Source organism: Strix uralensis, chromosome 1 (assembly GCF_047716275.1).
Source record: "Strix uralensis isolate ZFMK-TIS-50842 chromosome 1, bStrUra1, whole genome shotgun sequence".
Classification (NCBI taxonomy): Eukaryota; Metazoa; Chordata; class Aves; order Strigiformes; family Strigidae; genus Strix; species Strix uralensis.
The window spans coordinates 23,200,561-23,216,489 of NC_133972.1; the positions used below are offsets into that span (position 1 = coordinate 23,200,561).

Below are 15,929 nucleotides of genomic sequence, written 5' to 3' on the forward strand. Positions count from 1 at the left end.
CCCGAGGAAGGCCAAAGGAAAACTTTGCTAACAGGGTTTACTTCACATGTCTAACCCTTGGGGCGTGGAAGCCGCAGCTGAGGACCCCACAGGCACCGGAGCGGGTTTCGGCTCCCAAGGCGAGGGGTGGGGTGCAGTTTTGGGAGGGAGGGAGGTTTTTAAGCGTGTGGGAGGAGGCAGCACGCCAGTGCAGATGCTTCCTCGCTGCAGATGAGCCCCACCACCCCTTCCCAGGGCTGAGGGTGGTCCCACCCAGAGGGTCCTCCCAGCCCAGAAAGAGCCCTCAAGTCGTGCAAACAAACAAACAAGCATGCAAACCTTAGCTTCTGCTGACTCTTGGTCCTGCTCGGTGGCCTCGAGCTCCTCTTCCCTGCACAGTGTGCCACTGGCCCCAGGAACTTGAATTCTGGGGCCTTCTCAATGAAGGTAAAAGCTTCTTTGCTCTGTGAAATGTGGTGGGAAATTTTCATGCTTGGTCGCGAGTGAAACTGTTGAGTGTGGTGAAACGGCGATGAACTTTCAGCAGTTTGGGGCAGCAGGGTCATCCCCAGGTCACACACGTCCCACTCTGAGTCAGGCTGTTCTCTGCTGCTTTGCTGGAGAGAGCCTGGGGACCAGCTCCTCCCAGGGTGTGTTTTCCCTGTGCGGTCTGTTCCACCAGGGCTGCCTGTGGTCCAGCAGTGGTTCGTGGCTTCCCAGGTTGCTGGTCCCCCCCAAAATTCCAGGGAAGCTTCTTCCCTGCGGCCCCTCCAGCTGCAGCCTCATCCCTGGCAGGGTCCCTCAGTGCTGGCCACCACACAGCAGGGACTTGGTCACAGAGATGTCTGCCAGCAGCACAGCTCCTGCGGCCAAGCCCTCACGGGGCTCCTCTGTCCCTCTGCCCTGAGGTTTTAGCTGGATTTATCCCACTGAAATCGCTCTTGTACCTCCCTCGGGTAGCCCCCAGCCTTCAGCTGATGCTGTCTCCCTGGAGGGTTGGTCTCCCTGAAGGTGAGGGTATTGCCTCCTGTGGGACTTGGGATACTGCCTGTGCCTTACCCACAGCTCCAGCAGGACAGTCACTGAGCTGCTGTTGGAAGTCCCAGGAGAGGCTTGAGATCTCACATGGTTCCTGTCTTTAGGCCCCTCTCTTTAAGGCTGTTTTTTTTCCCAGATGTTCCCAGTTTTTGATTAGTTTCCTTTGCTGTCCCTTTTTTCAGAAGGAGCAGCTCAGCTTGTCTCTGCCCACTGGCCTAACACACCCAAACTATGCAAAGGCTGGGAGCCGTGCCGTAGCAGGGACTGCCACGGCAGTAGCTTCAGGTTGTCATCGATTTGCTATGGTGAAGGGCTCGGAGGTAGCTGTGACCGCAGTGCAGGCAGTCACATAGCACAGCACCAGCCTGCTTGTGGTACAAGGGGAGGAAGTTGGGAGAGCCGATGAGAAACTTTCACTCTCTGCAGGCAAACCTGCCTAACCGATGCCCACTCCTGCCTGAAACAGAGACGTGCTTTATAGAAGCACCTCTTCCAGAGAGCAGAAAAATACCGGAAAGGTGTGAGAGAACAGTGATTAACACTGCAAGCATCACCGAAGTGACAATAGATAAAGTAGCCCAGGTGTAGTCGTTCCAAAACCAGAACCATCAATCTGAGTTCAGTATGCGCAAACCCACCATTTCCAGGTATGATCTGGATTGATTATCCATCATTTAACTGACCTGACACCATAGTCCCAGTGCCCTCAAGTACTGCCTGATTTTTGCAAGCCTCCTGGGCCACATACATTTTTAAACCTTATATTTGGACTTCAAAGCATCCCTGTGTCATTTCAAGGACTAATGGAAAGGATACCACTCTCTCGTGGCAGCTTCACATGGTCCCCGCAGCAAAATGTCGTACTGGGTGTGCCAAGGCCAATTCTTGGGGCACAGGCCAAGAAACAGGTGGGTTAAGACCCTAGGGCTGGGACAGCCTTGCCCCTAGCACCAAAGAAGGGAGGAGATGTTGTCCAGTATGGCTAAACATGGATTACTAGAGATGTACACAAAGGCTTTCAACAGCTACAGCCGCCTCTGTGAGCTGTTGTACAGCCAGGTACGGTCACTTACACGTGTACTGCAGGTCCCTTGTCCTGGGGGCTAGGCTTCACTGGAGACTGTCCCAGCAAGAAGCCTCTGAGCGTGGAGCAGGGGCTGGTGCTGCTGCTGTGGGACCGTGGGGACGGGAAGTGTCACAGCAACCCCCCCCAGCAGGAAACTCCTGTGAGGAAACAGAAATAACTGAAAAAAGAAGCGATGACTGGTTGCGACGGGGCCCGTTGTCCTCCTGACCCCATTTGGATAACCCCGGCACCTCAGACGAGCCTACGTGTTTACCACGTGCCCCAGGGCTGGGACTACAGCTGCAAACTCAAGAGGCGACACATGAAGAGTGCCTGCAACCCACACAGTGCTTCTTGCCCTCCCCCAGCCACGCGAGGTAACCCAGGCGTTCAGAGCCGGCCAGGACCTGGGGAGAACCAGATGGGATCCCTAAGCTGAAGGACAGTGCTGCTCCGTGTCGGGGGGACAGACAGCCGTGTCGGGGGGACAGACAGTGAGCGTAATTGCTGTCCTTGAGGCTGCTTTGTTTTTACCTCGGAGGGGAAGAACATGTGGGTGAAGGTGCTTCTCAGCCACGGGGCTCTGCTCTTGCTGGAGGAGGAGTGGGCGCTCCGAGCCACCAGGACACAGTGACATTTCCTCTGGCTTAGGGACTGTCTCACTTCGTACTTATTTAAGGATGTCCGCTGCTGCTCTGTTGGACTGTACAGACATGGCCTTTCTCCACCAGCATGACAAACCATTTTCTATTTTCCTTGTTCTGTAAAATTTCTTCCTGCTTAGATCATACAAATATCTGATTTACCTTCTAGACAAAGCTATCTCTACAAGGCAGAAAAGGGACACACATTCTCAATGATATAGAATTTTATTTTTTTAATTCCTGAGGTTAAAAAAGGGAAAAAAAAAAGCATCAAGAAATATTCCAGTACACAACCGTCTACACCTGTGTAACTGTACAGACGCTGTTATACATAAACCTCCTTTTCCCCTATCTGCAGCGTAAAATTTGATGTGAACGGGGTTTGCAATTCTTTGGCAGTTAAGACCAAAAGATGCTTCTGAACAAGTTACAATCTCAGTGATTGAGCATAGTTAAAACTATAGTGCAATTTCAATTTTAAAAAAGGAGCAAAGTCAGGCTTTTGTAGCTTTGCTATTTTGTAACGTGGTACACTCTTGTGCAATACATCTTAGTGATTTTTCATAAAGCAACATTGAGAAACGTTGAGTAAAGGAACACTGTCATTTTCTTAAAGCAACTATGTTCTTTCCTTTGCATAAATCACTGTATAACAAAAAGATATTACCCTCCATTGCTTCAGCACCTAGAAAAAACATCCAATTGCTTATACTGACCACAATGTATACTCTCTTTGTCCCATGAGTGTGATATCCCCTTAAATTAACTTAATGATCGATTTTAAATATTTGTTTTCCCTTAATTGCATTGCTGTGGATAATAAAAGGCCGAATTCAAGAAATCACCTGAGTGCCTGTAAATAAACAGATTTATCAGTGTCCCTGGCACAGCTCACATGAACAAGAGCTTTATGAATGGCAGTAAAAGGTGCTTGAATGAAATAACCTCTTGCACAAACCTACACTTCAGCTAAGTCCTGGGTTTCCATGGATCTAGCAATAAACCGTCTGGGACATTCAAGCAAAGACAGTTTCTTTACTATCTTCTCTGCACAGCCTCTGAGGTGTAAAACATTCCCTTTTAGGTGACATGATGGGATTCGTGTACAGTTCCTGTCTACTTGTTGTACCTCACCAGTTTGAGTACATCCTCTTCTGAACACTCTCCTCTCCTCAAATACTCTCCTTGCTTAGAAGCAAACCTTTTCTTTTCTACAGGTTCTGGCTCACACTCTCAGTCCTCTTTCAGAGAGAAAAACAGCCATAAAATTACTCTCATGGGACAGGAAAACCTGAAGAAAAGGTACCATAAAGACTCAAATTTTAAATAAAAACAATCCAGTATTTTTCTTCCACTCCTCCCAAACATATGCTTCAGCCAGCCTCAGGACTGTCTACATGAAAGACTGGAAGGGAAACTTCTGGCTTACTAGATGGAGTCAATTACTTTAAGAGTTACATAAACAGTGGCTTAAAAATATTTGCCACAGGATGAAAAAAACTGGGATGCAGAGAGGAAATCCAGAAGCAAGTCTGTCAAATAACACTGAATGGAGATATTTCAAACACTTCTGAGCAGAGCTGTCATATTTTGGCCCAAGATACTTGACAGTGTCCCTTTACCTTACATTTGGCATTTTAAGAAAGATACTCTAGTAAGATTAGTATTCTAACTAAAACAACAGCAAAATGCTTTTAAAAACCACACCTAAAAGCTTAAAGAAAAACTGCAGCAGACTTCAGTAACAGCTCAGTGAAACTGGATAGCATATGGTACACAGTACTCCATTTTTAAGCAATAAATAATCTCTTCTTACCTAACTAAATATAAAACATAGCTTCAACACTGAAATATGCTATAATTCATGAACTGATCTGTGCGCCGTTTATTGCCTGTTTATTGCCCACTTCAGCCTCTTGTCCATCTCATTTTCATGCACACAGTCAGGTAAGGGTTTAACAGCATTGCAGCCTGTTCCCTTGGGAGGGGGAGTAAACTGGCTCGCACCTTCCGCTGACCCCTCTGCCTGACAGCAGCTGGGGAGCACACCACCAGTACTGGGAAGAGGCGTCTGAAGGGAAGGGGAAAGCTATCAGTGAGCCAGACATCCTAGCTGAAAAGGATTTCAGCTTGATGCCACCCAGACAGCAATTTGCTCTGTCAGACAGCCCTGTACACACAACCTAAAGCCTAGGTACTCCATGAAGGGCAGTCATTCTTTCACAATCTTTTTCAAGATCACTGTATTTATACAGTGTTAACTGGAATGAATGATTAGCAACCTTTAGCTTTATCTGCAGTATTCTTTTCTTTCCTGTAATCAGAAATTTCCCTCTACCTCAGTTCTACTACATAAATGTTCAACATTTGTCTTGTGATCTCCATCTTTTAAACAGCCAGCCTTTTGCTGTAGAAGGAGATCTCCTATGGGTAATGGATTGGACCAGCAACACATAAACACCAGCTGGACTCTCCTGACTTCCTTCCCTAGTCGAGCAGATCCCTTCAATTCCCTGCCCTTGTTTTTAGGTTTCCAAGTTTGCCCCTACACTTTCTTTCCCCTCCCCTAAATCATCTGCTTCAGCTTGTGCCTGCCCTTTTTTCTTCCTTCCTCTCATTTTTACTTTCTGTCTCCCACCATGACCCCTGCATAGCTACAGCTGCCACCAAGAGTCTACAGGGCTCCCAGCAGGCTGAGCTGGTCTGCTACCACCTGCTGCACTAAAACCTGCCAGGTCTGAGATTTCCTTGGGAGAACATTAACATTAGAAATCAGACACACTTAAAATGACAAGGAGGGTTGGCTGAGAGAAAGAGCTTTTCTCTTTTCTCCTGCCAAAATGTTTTGCCTTTCCATCAGAAGATAGGAATTTTTAAAGAGAAAAATCTGCGTTCCGATATTTTGATGAAAAGTTGAAATTCTATATAGAAAGCAGATGGTTTGCATGGAAATTTTGTATAAATGAGAACCCAGTCTTCCTTAAAAGGCAGTGTTTACAGCCAGCTTGGTTCCCAAATCCAAGATGGAAAGCTAGCAGTTGGCTAGGGCAACTGCAAGGGTTAGGAAAGGGATAGAATACGCTAACACCAGGTGGAGAGCTCATCAGGGCTGGATATGCATTCTGTTTTGGATGAGCTTCGGATGGACCAATTCAAACGTTATTGCTACCTTCCACGTGGTCTAGAAGAGTGAGACACTGCTGACCTCCTCAGAAACTGTGCTTTCCTGTGAATGCTGATGACTAAGGTGCTAAAGCAGGAAAAAGGAATGCTCCTCTTCCTAACTTTATTCTACAAATGATACTCCTGATTCTGCCACTGGTACTCACCATAAGAGCTGGTTTCAGTGGATCAACTTACAGAGTGCAGTGAGCAAAAGTGAAAGGAGTTGTTGCTTTGTGTTGTAATTGGTATTCAGTACCATAGCATTTGTAAAAGCCAGTTAAGACTTACCAAATCTCAGCCCAAAATGTAAAAAACCCCTATGTTTGCTGTTTATAAAACCTGGAAAAGATAAAAAGTTCTAGATGGATTACAATATATGCTTGTGAAGATTGGAGTATTGCATAGTTGTTCTGACTGTAAGAGCATTAGAGCAGAGGTTATGTTTACACCCCTGAAGAGGTCAACAAAATTATGCATTTTTCTTTAAGTTTCCTTTTGAAGGATATTTTTGGAAGAAAAGTAATTAAATTTTCAGTAGAGAATTTCAGTTTGCATTTAGATACTCTCACACCTATTTTTTTCTCCACTGAAAATATCTGATTGGAACATTATTTGACCTGTTAAATCAAACAACATGGCTTTTGAGCAATCTGTACACAGTACAGAACCATTAGTGTTCTTAAAAAGGCTTCTGTTTTTTAGTGTATACATGTTTTCTAAGTGCATTATAGATATTGCATAGTTTCAAAGTCTTCAAACACAGTGGTAATCATAATGCTTACATGTACATAAATAATAGCATTTCTTAAAAATTTAATTAAAAATAACACAGTATATTCAAGGCTATGGAAAATCACTTCCATCATAGATGACTGGTCGCTCAACAGCCAAGTGATAAAACACTCTTTTTGAGATAAACCTGTGAAGAAACAAAAGAGAGCAAGATAATCACGTTAGCTGAAGTCAACTAGACAGGAAGCCTTAAAAGTATATTCTGGGCTGAGGGGAGACCTCATCGCCCTCTACAACTACCTGAAAGGAGGTTGCAGAGAGCCGGGGATGAGTCTCTTTAACCAAGTAATAAGTGATAGGACAAGAGGGAATGGCCTCAAGTTGAGCCAGGGAAGGTTTAGGCTAGATATTAGGAAATATTTCTTCACAGAATGGGTTGTTATGCGTTGGAATGGGCTGCCCAGGGAGGTAGTGGAGTCCCCATCCCTGGAGGTGTTCAAGAGGCGGGTTGACATGGCGCTTGGGCATATGGTGTAGTTGGGATCTGTCAGTGCTAGGTTAACGGTTGGACTAGATGATCTTCAAGGTCCTTTCCAACCTAGATGATTCTGTGATTCAATCTTTCAGTTTATACTCAGGCAAAAAAAAAGACTGGCACTTAAAAAGAAGTATGCCTGTGCAAGGGCTGTCAGGTCTGTTGTTAATAAGATAACAATCCTGGCTAAACCGTCTTAGAAGGAGTCACAAATTACTTGCTTGCTTCTGTTTACCTTCTCAGAGGTTGTGACAGAAGAATGGAATTCTGCTATAGGGTGAACAAAAAACCCAAAAAGAACAAGAACCAGAATTCAGGCAGAAGATCTTTGGGCAAGCCAGGACCAATTTCACATACTTATTTCTGAATGGCAGAATAATGGTACATCTGATTACTTCCATCATCTGTAAACTCAAGCTTATTTCACCTTTTCTACTCACCTAGAGAATGTGTTGTCAAATATCAGTGTGTAGATTCCAGAGTTTCTGACTTTCACCTGTCCTCTGATAGTTTCCTTATGAGAGTTGCAGCGGGTCATAGGAATAAGAACCTGAAATTCAATAAAAATCAAAATGAAACTTGCTATTTGCCCTATAAATTGACATTTGCCTTCAGAAAAATATTTAGACTTGAGCCATCCTGAAACTGCCAAAGTGCATATGTGCCCGCAAAACTATTTATTTTCACTGATTACCATTAAAAATACACCCAAACTAAAGTCTCAGTGAGACATCTGTTTTCCTTTGACAACCTCTTTATGGCGTTAAGCTGTGACTATAAATTTCTGCTTTAGAGATGGAATCAAATCCTGATCTTTTTAATGTTAATCTAAGCAAGTTTACTAAGATCAGCAATGCTACATTAAATCTATACAAATATATCTAAGAGCAGGATTATCTAAATATGTCTTTTACTATATGCTTTTACACTCCCTATATTAAAAAATAAACTTTCTCAGCAAATCTTAATTGTTTACCTAAGTTTACAGCAAAACTTTGTGTAACCATAAAACCCTAGCAGAGACAGTTGTCAGAACAGCAGCTGATGTAGATCAAGGATGACCCTATAAAACTCCAAGTTATATCAAACAGATATATCAAGATAGAAGCAACATTCACTCCTCCTTCAGCCTTCAGTTGAAGAAAAAAGGAGATTTCACATGGAATTAGTTACCCTGGAGTGAATTAACGCATGCTAAACATATGTTTTATTCCCCTGGTGAAATCACAGCCTTAGGGGTCCCCCTACCACGGTGGGTTAAACCAGCAGCTGCCTTGTCTTCATTAAAATTTTGCAATGAGCTGAGTAAGATAGATTCACTTAATCCATAATCCTCATGAAATATGGACAGTGCATATAAAAATTGGTGCCTTGGGCACTGGCAACATGATTTTGCACACCAGCAAGGCACTTAAACATATGCTTCACTGTAAGAAATGCAGGTAACCCAATTAATGTATCTGTCTCCTTATGGCCTCTGCTTAAGAGCCTGGCAAAATCATCCCAAAGCAGCTTACAAATTAAGTAATATTGAGGAGGGAAAAAGGAAGAATTTTGAAGGCTTGGACTTTTATTTTTGCTTAATAATAGTGAGTGAATTTCAGATGCAACCAATAGAAGCTACAGTGATTTTCAACTCAACTTTTGCAGGCAACATTAAATAATTAAAGATGTAGCTCTGCCTTCAGAACTGTAGCTTAACTGGAGAAAGAAGTCCTTAATGCAACTGGCACTCTTGTGGAGTCCTTCTGCTGATTCCTCTAGGCAGCTCATTGTAGCGTACTACAATCTCTAAGGTAGTGAGGAAACAAAGGCCTTACTTTGCACTGATCCAGTGGTGTGTCTTCGGATTCTTGGTAGACGACACTGAAGGATATGCTTTTAGGGTCTGATGAAAAGATCCAGCTAATTGTTAGCCCCATCTCTGTAACAGTGATGGGAATGATACTGTAGGTGCTGGATTTAATGAACAGTTCTCTGTTACTTTCCCCGAAATTTAAGATCTCTTCCACTGTAAGGGGTAATTTGATCCTGTGAGGAAGAAAAATACAATTACTTGAAGAGATCCAATGTAACTACTCAGACAGAAACAATAATAACTGCTTTTTATTTTCCATCTATTTGAGGTAGACCCCACACCAGCACAAGATGCAGGAAAATTCAGCCTTGGATGAAAGCAAGAACTACAGAAAAGATGGATGATACCAAGCACTTTCACTGCTCTGGCAAATGTGGATGTTATTTACATACTTACTTCATTTTCACTAGAAAAAATCTAGTGCTTGAATAAAGCTTTTTAGTTACTATGATTAAAAAAAAAGAGTCTGCTGCCCTCTACTGTTCTTTTTAAACAACAACAAAAAAATTAGTCACCTGATTCACTCACCTTTCTAGATATCATTTGTACAGGAAATAGGGATCAGCAGTACAGAGGGGACAGATGGGTAGAATGTGAACAGCAGCTCTGTCTAGAGCCTCTGAAGCACCTAATGCTACAGCTTGGTCTGTAAGCAAGCTGCATAAAAACTTGACTCAAAGTACTTCCAATTAAAAAGGAAGTTCTTAGCACCCAGATGATCCTGTCATGAAGCGTTATATTAGCCTGACTCATTCTGATATCTATTTCAGACTGCAAACAGTGAGGGCCTTAAACAGGAGAATGCTGCTTGCTTTCTTTGGGGGAAACCTATCATTTTTAAGAGCTGAGGACCTCACCTACATTACCCTAGCTAAAACTGAACTAACAAATCACTCTTTAGGCCAAATAAATTGTTTCCCAAGCAATGAGCTCACAGTAAAACATAGTACTGTGATATGTTTGTCAGTAGCTATCAAAGATCAGCACATTTACCAGAAGATATCACATAGTCACCATGATGAAGGACTTCAGTTTCCAACCATGACTACACAGTGGTTAGTGATCACAGCTAATTTATTATAACTATTGTACTCTGGCTAGAGACAAAGCTTTATATTAAGTTTTGCTTACCTTGACACTTTTCCCTCTTAGCTGAAGTAACTGCTGGGGTGTCTCAGGTGATCTTTGATTTTAATAAACTAACCATCACTCTTAATTTTGCCCTACAGTCCAGCTATGATTTTAGTTACTGTTTCATTTGCCTCGTTCTCTGAACAGCAGGCAACAGTGTTGAAACATGGACTAATTTATCTCTCTGCAGTCAAAAGTTTAAAACCTTCCCCATAACTGAGCCAAAATTTCAAAGCTAGGCTTAAGGAGAGAGTGAGCAAAGGGGAATTTCCCAAGTCACAAGCATTTTCGTGCATCAGATTCCCTTATTAGCTGTGCAAGAAAACATGCTGTATCGCTACTGCACATAACTTAATTTCTGAAAAGGATACATGCAGAGAATTGTGTGCACATCGTTCACAGAGGTTGAGCAGAGGCGCAGCTGAATATTTTATGCTATGGCATATATCAATCAGAGCAGGCAAGACGGTTTCTGCGAAGCAGTAGGTAGGGGCTACCAATAAATATTAGGTACATGCTTCAAAAAGGCCATTAATTCCCTTCCTGTGACAAAGGTCTGACTCGCACAGCAATCCTTGATTTTCCCTTGCTGTTTCTTCCAGAGACTACTAGAACTACACAGCCTTCTCTCTAAGCCCCCTTCCTGTTCACAGCACCTCCTGCAATAAGAACAGGAAGGAGCGTCTGATGTGATGTGGACCCAAATCTTTCCTTCTTATTCCCCACATGCACTAAAGTTTTGCAGGACTGAAGAGAGAGAATCTGGCTCATTGCTGCTGCTCTGTTTAGTTGAGTTATACTCTCTGCTACGAGCGATCAGCTCTTCCAGGAGTCTGCAAGACTTGTGCTCACATAGCTGGTATCTGAGCTTGTTCTTTCAGTCTGGTAGTAATAAAACTGTTCTGCTTACATGATTTCTCCTGACTTCAACAAGCATATCTCAGCATCTTGAGCAACTTGCCACTCTTCTGATTCTTCAAAGGTTGAAGAATTACACGTGCTGTTTCTAGCCAAGGAAAAAAAAGAAAGCCATGATTCTCTGAGTAGTATGGGGTGAAATACCATCTGCATGCTGATATCTTCCTAAAATAGAAATATTTTCATAGTCATGAACCAAATTCTAGAATTTGCATAGTCTGGTGACAAAACTGTCTGGGCAAAACTGCAGCCCCATTCTGCTAATGACTGTGCACAAATGTAAAACTGTTCCTATCCTGGTTTCATGAGCTAAGAGGAATACATACATCCACAACATCTCTTCAACAGTCTTAGATAAATTCCCTGTTGAGACACTGCCAGGTTTTAAAGATTCCCTGGCAGGTGGAAATCTTCATGGAGGGCAGACACAAGCAAAACAGTCTGGACGTGTCCCTTAAAGCTTGCACAGGGATAAGACATTTGCCCTGGATTTAATCTCTGACAATGGTACACAAAACATATTTTATCGCTGTAGAATCACCTCTACAAGAAATACTGGACATTTCAGTTAGCTGCTACAGGATGGCAAAGCAGGATGCCTCCTCACCACCATGATGTGTCCAGGAGAACAGAGGAAGTAGATGGAAGAACCTGCCATCCACTCCTTACCTCAAAAAGGGTGCAATGCTCTGGGTGAACACTGGAGTAGCACCAGCTATGAATTACAGGGCTGGGACACAGAGGAGGATGAGTTTGAGAGTCAGTAAACAAATGCTGATAGTTTTCAACTAATTAGAGCTTCTCTAATGGATACTTACTTTGCTTCTCTGCATCTCACCACATTGATAACTGAGACAATTAGGCTGTCATTCCCAGAAAAATGCCAAGAATTCTTATATACAGGGAACCAACTGATTGGTTCCTTCCAAAAAACAGTGGAACCTAATAAAAAGTAATATCACTTATATGTGCTTCTGAACCATCAGGTGTAATCATGTAGCAAGGGCATAATTGCCACATTCTGTAGACCAATTCCCAAAACCAATGCACGGTTTAGCATTTTCTTTTAAATCCTACAGGACCTTGCTCTACAAGCAGCACTGCTGAGTAAAAGAGCAGGAGAAAACATCTCCAGGTAACAGCACCTTTAGCTGGTCATTAGCAGCATCTGAATATACTGTGTCAACACAGGCAACCATGCCTGAATTTAGTGGAGTGACACTATTGGTTGGAAGTAGGAAGAATTTACTGTTACGACTGCAAATTAAACTGCACCCACTGTCCACATGTTTCCTGAACTCATAAAACACTGTTATCTGTGGAATTCATGTTCTCTTATTCCTGTAGCTTCTTGGGTAACTTTTGACTTCTTCAGAGACACACCACTATTGTTAATACCCTAAGGAGACAGCTGTGACCTGCAGGGAAGACTCAAAGCTGTGACTCAGTGCCAAAACCTGAGCTGTAACCAACCACTACCTGCTAAATGCAATGTAGGAATGACATAGTACATGTTGGTCCATAAAGGTTAATACAACATCTATGCAAATACTTAGCAAGTGATACAAATAATTTGTTAACTCTCTTTATACAACTAGATAAGAAAATGGATTTTGAAAAAACCCCTAGAAAACTAAATATGTAAACCTATACATATATTTTGCTTGCACAGTGGGAACAGCAACAGACTTCATGCTGTGATCCACAGAACTCTCCCTTCCCACCACAACAGGAACACACCCTTAATTTCACAGACCAAGGGAACTACAGGACTACAGGCTTCCCAGAAGTGTCAAACTCCATGATTTATTATGCCATGCCATTAGAGTTTCTTATTTAATCCATTCATTTCACCTTTCTTTTGGGACACTGAAATGTAAATTAAATCCCAGAACCAATATATTTTCCATGTTCTCCTCTAATACATGCTTTTCCTTATTCTTGCTGCTGCAACCTAGGACATGGTTAGGTGGTTAGCTTGCCTCTTGGCTGCTCTAACCAATAAATTCACCACACCTACTCACAATAGGCTAAGGGAATGCTAAGTCTCCTACTTTGTCTCTTAAAACCAAGTGCATTACAATCACAAAGCAAATTCTCCTTCTCTTTATGACATCCCATTGAGTCTAGTGGTCTAAACTGAGGTCTGGTAGCTTGTGTGGAAAATAAAAGAAACACAGTCTCACCATTTAACTGGAGCTCTTGGCTCCCTGACAGAATTGATTCTTGGATGACCTAATCACACTAGGTGGCAGCACTAAGGATGTTCCTGCAGCTTGCCAGGTCCCCAGGTTATGAATATGCACCTTCTGGTGTATCTATGAAAATCCAGACGGTTTCTCTTCTTTTTCTTTTAAAGTAATATGAAGTGGGGCTGAAAAGCAGGAAGAACTGAAGCATGAAAAAGACGCCAGAGCAAGAAGAGAACAGCTCTAGTTCAGCAAATCCTTGAGACACAGATTGTCAGAGGCTGGTGGAGCATTTTGAAGAAGTATTACTTCATGCTTGTCCTGTTCTTATGCTCTTCCTCAGGCATCTGCTGTTGGTCACTGTCCCTCAGCTGGATGGTCTGGTCCACTGTGCCTGTTCTTATATATGGAAAGCATTTCTTACAAATGATACTAAAAATACTGTGACCAACATCATGAATGCCTTACTAAAATCCTATAAAGTACATCCGATGCTGATCAAGTACATCTTTACTGTTTCCTTTCCTTGTCTCAGGTATGCCGCCAGCCACTACCTTCCGTTCACCCACTAGGCAGGTGACCCTATCATAGAAGGATATCAAATTAGTGGATCAATTCTGCCCTCAACAATTTTCTGTTTTCATAAATATCTGAGCTCTGGCAGCTGTAGCTATGCATCTGAGGTGTCGGCTTCATGTGGCTGAGCAGTAGAATCCCATAAACCATCTGCCTGTCAACATGCAATTATTTCTGGAGAGAACTTTGGTCATCCAGGGCCACAACCTTACTGAACTATGTGAAAGCCAGAAACCTGAAATGGAGAGTGGAGGCTGTACAGAGCCCCTAACAGCTGCTTAGCCCAGCAAGCACCTCTGCAAATGCCTCTAATGTCAAGAAACAATAGAAGGCTGAAGTGCACCAGTGATTCCCTGGGCCTGCTGTTACCTAGCAGGTCAGACACATTCCAGGCACCCTAACATAGTTACCAACCTTCCTCTCCAGCCCAACAAAGAGAAAGAGGAAAAGAAAGAGGATGGTGAAGAATCAGAAGAAAGGATGCACAGACAGCCCTTAGCATGGGCAAGAAGAGAGGCATGATTTGGGATGAAGCATTGGGGATACAGAGTTCACTGAGTTTTTAACAGGGTGCAAGACAGTATCTTTCATGAAGGAATGCGTATGGGTGGGAAGGGGATGGAAGGGTCATGAGCAAACCGTGACATATGTAGGGATGGGAAAGCATCATGCAGACAGCTGATTAAAAAAAAAATGCATGGATATGAAGATCCACCCCTATGCTGTGGGTGACCTGTATATTGGTACATAGGAAATCCCAGTCATTTCTCAAAAAAAAAAAAAAAAAGAAGTACAATTTAACTATGCTATATCCTGTGTGAAAAAAACCCAATGAACCTAAAAGGACTCCCCTGCCTTAAAATTGATTACACTCTATCTGTAAGACCAGAGGCAACTGGTACATACAGAGAAAGCAAGCTAGGGAAACAATCATGACAAAGGGATATTTCTGTGCTCCAAGGGACAACATGCAAAATCTTTTGAGATTTTTTTTAGTATTGTGATATGGAAGAGGTTTGGCAAAGGCTCTGAGACTAAGACAGCTTTCAGTCGTCAGTCAAATGCTACATTTGCAAGAAGTTCAGACAACAGATTTCAAAATAAACCATTTGGGATTATCAGGTGCTTTCAAGTCCCCTCCCCAGCAGGAGGCAGCAAACAGATGACTATCGGAATCAACATTAGAAATACTGGCAAGCCGCTGCCCCAAAGATCCTAAAGCTCTATGGGTAACCCTAGATTTTTCAGTTGTGAGGTATTTGCTCCCAAAAACTAGCTGTTTTTTTCTTAGACACCATGGAATTTTCTCCTTGCACAGTTCTTTGGAGGCTATTACAGGGAAACCAAGGCAGGAGAGGTATAGCAGAGGCAGTTTCTGGCTTGGGTTTACACCACTATCCTCCAAGGGCCTTTCAGCAGAGCTGCTGCCCAGCCCGCAGAGCCCAGCCTGTACCTCTTCAGAGGCTGCTCCATCCCACAAGCCTGCAGATTTCTTGCAGCTGGTGGGGTTTCTGTACACAGGGGGCTTCACAACTATACAATAAGTGTTCTTCACACTGACCCAACCAGGAATATCAACTAGTCCCTCAGCCCTTTCCCTGAGATAAACTCACACAGCCCACCTCTATTTTTACCATAATTCCTAGGTCACAGTGATAATTCAGTCATGCTAGAATAGGTATACCACAGGTAAACCAAGGAAAGCCATAGTCTTACAGAGCTACACATATGCAGACACACACAGCAGCAGCCATTCCTATACTGGAGAGAGCTTCTTCAAGCAGGCTGTCAAAAAATATTTTATGGGAACACAGTTTATGAAACAAAGGAGGAAACAGGTCAAATTACAGTTAGGCTAGTAAGCTAAAATAAAGTATCTCTGAGTTTCTTTTGATCCTGAATGCATGATACTGCTGATACTGCAGACTTCTCTGGTAAAGAGTGTATTAGAAGTTACACAGAAGTGATCCCACGGTACCTCATGTATGGATAAGGGCAAATGGATGTCGGGAGGGTACTGGTCTCAATGGGAAGGCCATCCCTGCCTGTACGCTCTGAGAAAGGAGCATCTATGGTGACTGAGGAGGCAGCAGCTGCA

General features: G+C 43.1%; 1 protein-coding gene across 7 annotated transcripts in view; it reads right to left on the reverse strand.

Annotated features, from left to right (window-relative positions):
* Positions 1-2,933: 2,933 nt before the first annotated feature.
* The window catches only part of FYCO1 (FYVE and coiled-coil domain autophagy adaptor 1), a 53,468-nt gene continuing 40,472 nt past the window's right edge, over positions 2,934-15,929 (reverse strand). For 5 of the 7 annotated variants that reach the window (XM_074859683.1, XM_074859607.1, XM_074859617.1 and 2 more), the window contains exons 15-18: positions 11,059-11,154; positions 8,980-9,190; positions 7,600-7,709; positions 2,934-6,811 (exon numbers count right to left, since the gene is read on the reverse strand). In XM_074859683.1, coding sequence (XP_074715784.1) covers positions 6,736-6,811; positions 7,600-7,709; positions 8,980-9,190; positions 11,059-11,154 — 493 coding nt within the window. In that variant the 3' untranslated portion in view covers positions 2,934-6,735. Of the gene's footprint in view, positions 6,812-7,599; positions 7,710-8,979; positions 9,191-11,058; positions 11,155-15,929 lie in introns of those variants that run through there. The other 2 variants (XM_074859638.1, XM_074859673.1) reach the window with 2 other exon arrangements.